At 38.6% G+C, this 12,527-nt stretch overlaps 1 protein-coding gene across 19 annotated transcripts in view; it reads left to right on the top strand.

Annotated features, from left to right (window-relative positions):
* APC (APC regulator of WNT signaling pathway) overlaps positions 1-12,384 on the top strand; it is a 241,039-nt gene extending 228,655 nt beyond the window's left edge. For all 19 annotated transcript variants that reach the window (XM_074328601.1, XM_019727779.2, XM_019727781.2 and 16 more), the window contains 2 exons: positions 290-504; positions 1,934-12,384. In XM_074328601.1, coding sequence (XP_074184702.1) covers positions 290-504; positions 1,934-8,504 — 6,786 coding nt within the window. In that variant the 3' untranslated portion in view covers positions 8,505-12,384. The remainder of the gene's footprint in view (positions 1-289; positions 505-1,933) is intronic.
* Positions 12,385-12,527: the final 143 nt, after the last annotated feature.

The raw sequence follows: 12,527 nt of genomic DNA, 5'->3' as shown, positions 1-12,527 counted from the left end.
TGTGTGAACCATCTAAACACTTAGAATAATTTTCATAAAGGTCACTAGTTTAATACTATGTCCTGTTTGTTTATGGGGATATCACTGACTTGCATTCCATTTGAAATTTTATGAAAGTTTTTCTAAATGGGGAATTCCTAATACTTTACCAATGAGGGGTGAACAGCAGGTGATATTTAAAAAAAAAAAAAATAACGTGTTCCATAGAAGTAAACATGGAGGTTATAAGACACAAATTCCAACTCTAAGTAGAGTTGTTTCTTAATAGGAATCATTTCTTTCTTAATAGGAATCAACCCTCAAAAGCGTATTGAGTGCCTTATGGAATTTGTCAGCACATTGCACTGAGAATAAAGCTGATATATGTGCGGTAGATGGTGCACTTGCATTTTTGGTTGGCACTCTCACTTACAGGAGCCAGACAAATACTTTAGCCATTATTGAAAGTGGAGGTGGGATATTACGGAATGTGTCCAGCTTGATAGCTACAAATGAAGACCACAGGTAAATACACAGTTTTATGTTGCTTATAAATGAATTAGTATAGAATTCATTCCCTCAGAAAGACCCATTTGTAAGCAGTGTTTTGTGTAATTCTACACAAAAGTTCTAAGCCAAATTTTATTTATCGTGGTGAAAAGATAACTGTTCATGCCTAATTCACTTATTAGTGTATTTATTTTAATAAAAGTTCATAGTATCATAAAGATGTCCAGAAATAAACAAATGATAGGTGAGAGGTATAACTCATGTGTAGAGGAAAAAATTCAAGTCGTGAAAACAAAAATAAAATCTGTGGATATGATCCAGAGAGTACAGTGGTTTACATTTTTCTAATGGTGTCTTAACATCAATATTATTATTAAGCCAACAGCCATTCATCCAATCTACTAGAGCTGTGAAACCTAAGGGAGCACTTCAGATACAGGGCACACATTTCTGAACTTGGTCTCCGTATTATGTCAACAAAAATGTGGATGTCTTCCACAGCATATTCATTTGTTCAGTCTTGTTCCTCTCTCCTTTTCAAAAGGACAAGGTGGTACTTTTAGTAAAAGAACTTGTAAAGAATGTAAATATCTTTTAAGTTTTTGATGCACAAACTACAAGCCTTGTAGCCTTTCTGCTATGCAAAGACGACTTCTTAAACTCAGTAAGCACTCAGGTGTCTATGCGACCGCTGAGAGAGGACCGTGTTAAAGCTTTCTGTACACCCTGGCCAATCAGTTTTAAAACCCACTGAAGTTGAGTATTTGTCATTGAACTTCAGCCTTCCCTGCATTAAACAGTTGTAGCTCTTCAAGTTCCAGAGTTCAGTACCCTGATTCTCAACCTTTGTTTTCATAGTTACCTTTAAATGCTCTGAAAACCTTCCTTTTGCTTTATTTTTAGAAATAATGATGACACACACTATTTGTCAGAGAGCACTTGGCAGTATCACAAAATCAAGCCAGAGATACAGAGATTACTCTAAGTGGGTGTGCTGATCTAGGCACTTACAGTGCTCCTTGACTACGTAAAGATCTAGCAATTGATTAAATTACCACAAAGTCCCTGTTCGGCACAAGGTTTCATGATACATTTATAGTCCTTAAATTGGGAAGCTGTCACCATGTAAATAAAGTAAATGTATCTGCTCAACAAAAATGTGAAAAGCTATCAGGTCAGAATAGGAAATGCAGAATGGATAAAAATTGACACTTGCACTTCTAGTCTGGCAGATGAGTACTTTAAAATAATAAACCTTAATGAAGAACAAATGGAGATATAGAATGCTTAGAATGTATAGTATAATTGGGTACAATTTTATTATGCATTTTGTTAATAAGTTTTAGTAGTTATCTTTAGATTTAAAATTGTTTTCTATGCTTTTATTTGTTGTTAGTAGAAACATATTTTGACCTTAATTTTGTGATGTTTATTTACATTTCAGGCAAATCTTGAGAGAGAACAACTGCTTGCAAACTTTACTACAACACTTAAAATCTCACAGTTTGACAATAGTCAGTAATGCATGCGGAACCTTGTGGAATCTCTCAGCAAGAAACCCGAAAGACCAGGAGGCATTATGGGACATGGGAGCAGTCAGCATGCTCAAGAACCTCATTCATTCAAAGCACAAAATGATTGCTATGGGAAGTGCTGCAGCTTTACGGAATCTCATGGCAAATAGACCTGCAAAGTATAAGGATGCCAATATTATGTCTCCTGGTTCAAGCTTGCCATCTCTTCATGTCAGGAAACAGAAAGCCCTAGAAGCAGAATTAGATGCTCAGCATTTATCAGAAACTTTTGACAATATTGACAATTTAAGTCCCAAGGCATCTCATCGTAGTAAGCAAAGACACAAGCAAAATCTCTACAGTGACTATGTTTTTGATACCAATCGACATGATGATAACAGGTCAGACAATTTCAATACTGGAAACATGACTGTCCTTTCACCATATTTAAATACTACAGTGTTGCCCAGCTCCTCTTCATCAAGGGGGAGTTTAGATAGTTCTCGGTCTGAAAAAGACAGAAGTTTAGAGAGAGAGCGAGGAATGAGCCTAGGCACCTACCACCCAGCCACAGAAAATCCAGGAACCTCTTCAAAGCGAGGCTTGCAGATATCCACCACTGCAGCCCAGATTGCTAAAGTCATGGAAGAAGTGTCAGCCATTCACACCTCCCAGGAAGACAGAAGCTCTGGGTCTGCCACCGAATTACACTGTGGGGCAGAGGAGAGGAATGCACTAAGAAGAAGCTCTACTGCCCACACACATTCAAACACTTACAACTTCACTAAGTCAGAGAATTCAAATAGGACATATCCTATGCCTTACGCCAAATTGGAATATAAGAGATCTTCAAATGATAGTTTAAATAGTGTCAGTAGTAGTGACGGTTATGGTAAAAGAGGTCAAATGAAACCTTCAATTGAATCCTATTCTGAAGATGATGAAAGTAAATTTTGCAGCTATGGTCAATATCCAGCTGACCTAGCCCATAAAATACACAGTGCAAATCATATGGATGATAATGATGGAGAACTAGATACGCCTATAAATTATAGTCTTAAATATTCAGATGAGCAATTGAACTCTGGAAGGCAAAGTCCTTCACAAAATGAAAGATGGGCAAGACCCAAACATATAATAGAAGATGAAATGAAACAGAGTGAGCAAAGACAATCCAGGAGTCAAAGCACAACTTACCCCGGATATACTGAGAGCACTGACGATAAACACCTCAAGTTCCAGCCACATTTTGCACAGCAAGAATGTGTTTCCCCATATAGGTCAAGAGGAGCCAATGGTGCCGAAACAAATAGAGTAAGTTCTAATCATGGAATTAATCAAAATGTAAACCAGTCCTTGTGTCAGGAAGATGACTATGAAGATGATAAGCCAACCAACTATAGTGAGCGTTACTCTGAGGAAGAGCAGCAGGAAGAAGAAAGGCCGACAAACTACAGCATAAAATATAATGAAGAAAAACATCATGTGGATCAGCCCATTGATTACAGTTTAAAATATGCCACAGACATTCCTTCCTCACAGAAACCATCCTTTTCATTCTCGAAGAGCTCCTCCGGACAAAGCACTAAAACTGAACATGTCTCTTCAAGCAGTGAGAATACATCTACACCTTCATCTAATGCCAAGAGGCAGAATCAGCTCCACCCAAGTTCAGCACACAGCAGAAGTGGTCAGACTCAAAAAGCCAGCTCTTGCAAAGTTCCCTCTATCAACCAGGAAACAATACAGACTTACTGTGTGGAAGACACCCCGATATGTTTTTCAAGGTGTAGTTCACTATCATCTTTGTCGTCAGCTGAAGATGAAATAGGATGTGATCAGACGACACAGGAAGCAGATTCTGCTAATACGCTACAAATAGCAGAAATTAAAGAGAACAGTGGAACTAGATCCACTGAAGATTCTGTGAGTGAAGTCCCAACAGTGTCACAGCACATCAGAACCAAACCCAGCAGACTCCAGGCTTCTGGTTTAGCTTCAGAACCGACCCGGCACAAAGCTGCTGAACTTTCTTCAGGGGCCAAATCTCCATCAAAAAGTGGTGCTCAGACACCTAAAAGTCCACCAGAGCACTATGTTCAGGAGACTCCGCTCATGTTCAGCAGATGTACATCTGTCAGTTCACTTGACAGTTTTGAGAGTCGTTCAATCGCCAGCTCTGTTCAGAGTGAACCGTGCAGTGGAATGGTAAGTGGCATTATAAGCCCCAGTGACCTCCCAGATAGCCCCGGACAAACCATGCCACCAAGCAGAAGCAAAACCCCTCCTCCTCCACCTCCTCCTCAAACAACTCAAGCTAAACGAGAGGTGCCTAAAAATAATGTACCGAACACTGAAAACAGAGAAAGTGGACCTAAGCAAGCTGCTGTAAACGCTGCAGTTCAGAGGGTCCAGGTTCTTCCAGATGCTGATACTTTGTTACATTTTGCCACAGAAAGTACTCCAGATGGATTTTCTTGTTCATCGAGCCTGAGTGCTCTGAGCCTTGATGAGCCATTTATACAAAAGGATGTGGAACTACGAATAATGCCTCCAGTTCAGGAAAATGACAATGGGAATGAAACAGAATCTGAGCAGCCTGAAGAATCAAATGAAAACCAGGAAAAGGAGGTAGAAAAGCCTACTGATTCTGAAAAAGACCTATTAGATGATTCAGATGACGATGATATTGAAATTCTAGAAGAATGTATTATTTCTGCCATGCCAACAAAATCTTCACGCAAAGCCAAAAAGCCAGCCCAGAGTGCTACAAAATTACCTCCACCTGTAGCAAGGAAGCCAAGTCAACTGCCCGTGTACAAACTTCTGCCATCACAAAACAGGATACAAGCACAAAAGCACGTTAGTTTTACACCAGGAGATGATATGCCACGAGTGTATTGTGTAGAAGGGACACCTATAAACTTTTCCACAGCTACATCTCTAAGTGACCTAACAATAGAGTCCCCTCCTAATGAGTTAGCTGCTGGCGAAGGGGTTAAAGCAGGGGTACAGTCGGGTGAATTTGAAAAACGAGATACCATTCCTACAGAAGGCAGGAGTACGGATGAGGCTCAAAGAGGAAAAACCTCATCTATAACTATACCTGAACTGGATGACAGTAAAACAGAAGAAGGTGATATTCTTGCAGAATGCATTAATTCTGCTATGCCCAAAGGGAAAAGTCACAAGCCTTTCCGTGTAAAAAAGATAATGGACCAGGTCCAACAAGCGTCTATGTCTTCTTCATCTGGAACTAACAAGAACCAATTAGATGGTAAGAAAAAGAAACCTACTTCACCAGTAAAACCTATGCCCCAAAATCCTGACTATAGGACACGTGTAAAAAAAAATACAGATTCAAAAAACAATTTAAATGCTGAAAGAACTTTTTCAGACAACAAAGATTCAAAGAAACAGAACTTGAAAAATAATTCCAAGGACTTCAACGATAAGCTACCAAATAATGAAGATCGAGTCAGAGGAAGTTTTACTTTTGATTCACCTCATCATTACACGCCTATTGAAGGAACTCCATACTGTTTTTCACGAAATGACTCTTTGAGTTCTCTAGATTTTGATGATGATGATGTCGACCTTTCCAGGGAAAAGGCTGAATTAAGAAAGGGGAAAGAAAATAAGGAATCAGAAGCTAAAGTTACCAGCCAAGTAGAAATAACCTCAGGCCAACAATCAGCTAATAAGACACAAGCTGTTACCAAACATCCAGTAAGTCGAGGACAGTCAAAACCCATATTGCAGAAGCAGTCAACTTTTCCCCAGTCATCCAAAGACATACCAGACAGAGGAGCAGCAACTGATGAAAAATTACAGAATTTTGCTATTGAAAATACTCCAGTTTGCTTTTCTCGAAATTCTTCTCTAAGTTCCCTTAGTGACATTGATCAAGAAAACAACAACAAAGAAAACGAACCTATCAAAGAGACAGAGCCTTCTGCCTCACGGGCAGAACCAAAACCTCAGGCATCAGGTTATGCTCCTAAATCATTTCACGTTGAAGATACACCCGTTTGTTTCTCAAGAAACAGTTCCCTCAGTTCTCTCAGTATTGATTCTGAAGATGACCTCTTGCAGGAATGTATAAGTTCTGCAATGCCAAAAAAGAAAAAGCCTTCAAGACTCAAGGGTGATAATGAAAAGCATAGTTCCAGAAATATGGATGGCATATTAGCAGAAGATTTGACACTTGATTTGAAAGATATACAGAGACCAGATTCAGAACATGGTTTATCCCCTGATTCAGAAAATTTTGATTGGAAAGCCATTCAGGAAGGTGCAAATTCCATAGTAAGTAGTTTACATCAAGCTGCTGCTGCTGCATGTTTGTCTAGACAAGCTTCATCTGATTCAGATTCCATCCTTTCACTGAAATCAGGAATCTCTCTGGGATCACCATTTCATCTTACACCTGATCAAGAGGAAAAACCCTTTACAAGTAATAAAGGCCCACGAATTCTGAAACCTGGGGAGAAAAGCACATTGGAAGCTAAAAAGGTAGAATCTGAAAATAAAGGAATCAAAGGAGGGAAAAAAGTTTATAAGAGTTTGATTACTGGAAAAGTTCGATCTAATTCGGAAATTTCAACCCAAATGAAACAGCCCCTTCAACCAAACATGCCTTCAATCTCAAGAGGGAGGACAATGATTCACATTCCAGGAGTTCGAAATAGCTCTTCAAGTACAAGTCCAGTTTCTAAAAAAGGCCCACCCCTGAAGACTCCAGGCTCTAAAAGCCCTAGTGAAAGTCAGACAACCACCACTTCTCCTAGAGGAGCCAAGCCATCAGTGAAGTCAGAATTAAGTCCTGTTACCAGGCAGACATCCCAACAGGCTGGGTCAAATAAAGGGCCTTCTAGATCAGGATCTAGAGATTCCACTCCTTCAAGACCTGCCCAGCAGCCATTAAGTAGACCTATGCAATCTCCAGGGCGAAACTCAATTTCCCCTGGTAGAAATGGAATAAGCCCTCCTAACAAATTATCTCAACTGCCAAGGACATCATCCCCTAGTACTGCTTCAACTAAGTCCTCGGGTTCTGGGAAAATGTCATACACATCTCCAGGCAGACAGATGAGCCAGCAGAACCTTACCAAACAAACTGGTTTATCCAAGAATGGCAGTAGTATCCCAAGAAGTGAGTCTGCCTCCAAAGGACTAAATCAGATGAATAATAGCAATGGAGCCAATAAAAAGGTAGAACTTTCTAGAATGTCTTCAACTAAATCAAGTGGAAGTGAATCTGATAGGTCAGAGAGACCCGTATTAGTACGCCAGTCAACTTTCATCAAAGAAGCTCCAAGCCCAACCCTGAGGAGAAAATTGGAGGAATCTGCTTCATTCGAATCTCTTTCTCCATCTTCTAGACCAGATTCTCCCACTAGGTCCCAGGCACAGACTCCAGTTTTAAGTCCTTCCCTTCCTGATATGTCTCTATCGACACCATCTGTTCTGGCTGGTGGATGGCGAAAACTTCCACCTAATCTCAGTCCCACCATTGAGTGTAATGATGGGAGACCAGCAAAGCGCCATGACATAGCACGTTCCCATTCTGAAAGTCCTTCCAGACTCCCGATCAATAGGTCAGGAACCTGGAAACGTGAGCACAGCAAACATTCATCATCCCTTCCTCGAGTGAGCACTTGGAGAAGAACTGGAAGTTCATCCTCAATTCTTTCTGCTTCATCAGAATCCAGTGAAAAAGCAAAAAGTGAGGATGAAAAACATGTGAACTGTATTTCAGGAACCAAACAAACTAAAGAAAACCAAGTATCCACAAAGGGAACATGGAGAAAAATAAAAGAAAGTGAAATTTCTCCCACAAGTAGTACTTCTCAGACCTCTTCCTCAGGTGCTGCAAATGGTGCTGAATCAAAGACTCTAATTTATCAAATGGCACCTGCTGTTTCTAAAACAGAGGACGTTTGGGTGAGAATTGAGGACTGTCCTATTAACAACCCTAGGTCTGGAAGGTCTCCCACAGGAAATACTCCCCCAGTGATTGACAGTGTTTCAGAAAAGGGAAATCCAAACATTAAAGATTCAAAAGATAATCAGGGAAAACAAAATGTGGGTAACGGCAGTGGTCCTGTACGCACCGTGGGTTTGGAAAACCGCCTGAACTCCTTTATTCAGGTAGACGCCCCAGATCAAAACGGAACGGAAGCAAAACCAGGACAAAGTAATCCTGGCCCCGTGTCAGAGACCAATGAGAGTTCCATAAGTGAGCGTACCCCGTTTGGTTCTAGCAGCTCAAGCAAACACAGCTCACCTAGTGGGACTGTTGCTGCCAGAGTGACTCCTTTCAATTACAACCCAAGCCCTCGGAAAAGCAGCGCAGATAGCACTTCAGCTCGGCCATCTCAGATCCCTACGCCAGTGAATAACACAAAGAAACGAGATTCAAAAACTGACAGCACAGAATCCAGTGGAACTCAAAGTCCTAAGCGCCATTCTGGGTCTTACCTTGTGACATCAGTTTGAAAGAGCTGGAATAATGAAACTAAGCAAAGTATGTGTTAATTACAACTGCTATGTAGAAATTTTGTTTCAAATGAAACTTTAAAAGACTGAAAAGTTTTGTACATAGGTTTGATTCTTGTTAGAGGGGTTTTGTTCTGGAAGCCATATTTGAATAGTATACTTTGTCTTCACTGGTCATATTTTGGGAGGCACTCTTATAGTTAGGAAGAAAATAGTAAAGCCAAGTATATTTGTACAGTATGTTTTACATGTATTTAAGTAGCACCCCATCCCATCATCCTTTAATTATTGCTTGTCTTAAAGTAATGAACACTGCAGATAGAAGATATGATATATTGTATGATTTATTGCTGTTATCAATCAATTCTAGGTTATAAACTGACTAAACTTACATCAGGGAGAAATTGGTATTTATGCAAAAAACCATTCTGTTTTAGTCCTTGTGAATCCATCTAACATCATAATTAATCATGTGGCTGTGAAATTCACAGTAATATGGTTCGCGATGAACAAGTTTACCCAGCCTGCTTTGCTTTACTGCATGAATGAAACTGATGGTTCAATAAACAGTTCTGTGGTCACATGGTGTGCATATAGATAGCTACAGTGTAACAATTTACACTCTTCTGTGCTCAATACAAAAAAAAAAAATCTGTGTTAACTGTAAAACATTGAATGAAACTATTTTATCTGAACTAGATTTTATCTGAAAGTAGGTAGAATTTTTGCTATGCTGTAACTTGTATATTCTGGTATTTGAGGTGAGATGGCTGCTCTTTTATTAATGAGACCTGAATTGTGTCTCAACAGAAACTAAATGAACATTTCAGAATAAATTATTGCTGTATGTAAACTGTTACTGAAATTGGTATTTGTTTGAAGGGTCTTATTTCACATTTGTATTAATTGTCAGAAGAGCCTCTTAAAAGCTTATATGATTTTTTTTCAATTTCTATGCATTAAGAGTAAAATTCCTCCTACTGTAATAAAAACAATTGAAGCTGACTGTTGGTATTTAACCATTCCATGCAATGGCACTTAATCATTCCTGAAATTTATTTTTCTTACATGTGATTAGCACTTCCTAATGTTTAGTATTTTTCCACTTGTACATTTTTTTCCTTACTCCATTGGAGCTGTTTGAAAACACATTCATTTAATAGCAATGTAAACTGCCTCGCACAGACTAGGCATTGAACATAATAGGCCCACATGGACTATTTCTTTTATCTTAATAGAATTCTGTACTTGAAAAATTAAGTGATTATTCTTAGGTATAAGTAATCTCTTCCAGGATCTTAGAATGTAACTATCTTGTCCCTTCATCTTTCCCTGTTGCTACCTAGTCTGGAATGAACACCTTTTGTCACTCTGTTATGGTAAAATTCCAGCGAGCAAGTGTAATCAGCACTTTGCCACATGCAGCAAATGCAGATCACATGGAATGTCAAAGGTAGATGTAATAACATTAGGATAGTCAAAAAACTAAAACCCCTGCCTGTTCTAGAAAAGTTTGTTTTTAATGGGTAGAGTTATGGGGTATGTGTTCACGTGCCCTCTTCCCTCACATGGCAGGAAAAATCCTGCTTCATGAAGGAAGATAAAGTGACACATTTATTAACAACTGGAATTTAATATCTCTTCCCAGAATTTGTTCAAAAGATCAGAGGATGAGGATGATGATAAATACATTTGTCGAATAAATGAAAATTTATTTTTAATAATTCATGCATTCGGCATTTGTAGAAAGAAAAAGATACTTAGGTATGGCGGGCGCTGGGAAAGGGTGAGGAGGAGTAAGTACGTCTGTCTTGTGCCCCTGAAATCACATCAGGTAGTTAATTATCTACCTTTTCCCCGTGTTTGTCATGGGTAGTGAGGCAGATTTTTTTTTTAAACTAAAATGCCAATAAAGTGCTATGATTTGAAGTAGGGCATTTTACTCCATAACCCATACACTTTCCACGGCACCCCTTTGCAAACACCTCAATTTACTGATCTTTGGAGTATATCTACATTTAAATTTTTGTCAAATTTTATCTGAATGAAATGGTTTGTGAATGATAATACTAATTTATTATATTTATATTTTTCTCAGTCTGCTTTGTACAACAGGATTACTTGCATATAGGTCATATTTCTTTCCTCTTAGTCGTGATTTTCTATTTTTTTCTGAATTTCACTTCAGTTTTGATAAACCACTCCAAATATTTTTATGGAATGAGGTGGGGTGTAGCCAATTAGGATAAAATTGCTCTTTCCAGGTAAGGAAAAAAATGCCTTTTTTAAGTAAGAAAAAATATTATCAGTGCTGGAAATGAAAAAAGGGTGCCTTCCACATGCCAGAAAACTCAGAAATTTCTGTAGGCAGCACCTACTGGGAGAAGCACCAGTCTACATTGCCCGTTGAGGGAAGAGTTGCTCTGTAAGACGCTCTAGTTAGAGAATTAGTAAAGGAGCAAATCTCAGTTCTACTTTTAGAAGTTCACGGGGTGCTGCCATAACAGATAGCAGGCCAAATATTCCCAGTTTTTGTTTATCATTTCCAAATGGCATATTGGCTCAGTGTTGGGGATTAGTTGTGATGCCTGTTAAAGAGAAGTAGGGAGCAGTGCTCTATCCAGCTGTGGACTGGAGCAAACAACTTCCTGAGGCAGTTTTAAACTAGAGTGCATTTAAATCATCAGCAGTGCTTATAAAGACACAGCTGGGCCACACACCCCTAGTTTCTGATTGTGAGTGGAGCCCAAGAAGTTGCAGTTCTAACAGTTTGGCAGGTGATGCAGCTGCTTTGGAATCACACTTTGAGAACTACTGCCCTAAGTTATGACAAGGGAGCTCCTTGAGTGATTGCCTTCAGTTCTAGCTGTTCGTCCTCTGGACAACTGAACCTTTAATCTGACAATGTATACCAACAAATAAACTTCTCTCTCTTTAGGCATAAAAGATTTGAATTCAGCTACACAATCTGATAGAGCCCATCTCAACTCCCAAAAGTGGACAAATTTACCAGACCTGCCTGAACAGGTAATTCTAAAGATAATGACGCTCTGAAGGATCAGCTAACATTTTCTTTGAAAAGTTACTGTAAAGGCAATAATTTCAGCAAATGTCTAATTTGCATTTGCAATAAGAAGAGACTATACAAAGGAACTTTGCAATGAAGGAAGACTGATTTCAGGTGAAAGGAAAATGTGCCCAATTTGTTAATAAATAGTAGGAGTGATTAACAACCAATTAACTATGGCAAATCAGATTGGTATTTAAGAACAAACTTTACAAGTTACCTGGGCAGTAAAAGGAATGTTAATGAGAGGGAAATAAGGAAATAAAAGATAAACTCATAAGGATCAAATAGTGCCATAAGTGCTGTCAAAAAAAATTGTAAAATACAGATCACGTTACCACAAGGTTAGGTGAAGGGAGGAATCTGTTACTTAGAATGGGAGCCAGTTGCACTATATCTGAATTTATGTTGTCACTGGGTTTCTTTGTATCTATGATAGGAAAAGAACACAGTGCCAGAAATGCAAAATAAATTGCCAAGAGATTTGAGTAGTCAGATCGTTGAAATTTACCAAACAAATAATTTTTCAAAAGTTATGGTGGCTGAAATAGAGTATACAAATTATTTTTTAATTTCTAATAAGCATATATCCCTCATATTATACCGACTGTAAAATACTGCTTTGTAGTGTTGAAACCTATGGACTTTGACTTCTGTAAACACCAGGTCATTTTCTCGCCATTACCCTCACTCTGTTATGTGGTCTATAAAACTATATTCTGGTTTTTGTTAGGCCATTGATACTTCCGTCAACCTGTATGTTCTATGTGTATAATATTGTTCTTGGTGCTAAATACACTTTCTTTCCTCTGATATTCAGTATAATTCTTTATATTTGTGACTATTCACTTATTTTCTTCAAGTTATGTGATTGTTACTATTTTTAAATTAAAAATACTCATAATGCGTACTAATGAAGGTGACCATTGAATATAAAGCAACATTGGTGAAAAATA

Source organism: Rhinolophus sinicus, linkage group LG03 (assembly GCF_036562045.2).
Source record: "Rhinolophus sinicus isolate RSC01 linkage group LG03, ASM3656204v1, whole genome shotgun sequence".
In the NCBI taxonomy this organism is placed as follows: Eukaryota; Metazoa; Chordata; class Mammalia; order Chiroptera; family Rhinolophidae; genus Rhinolophus; species Rhinolophus sinicus.
Note: the sequence above shows the minus strand (reverse complement) of the source record. Positions and strands in the feature narration are given on the sequence as shown.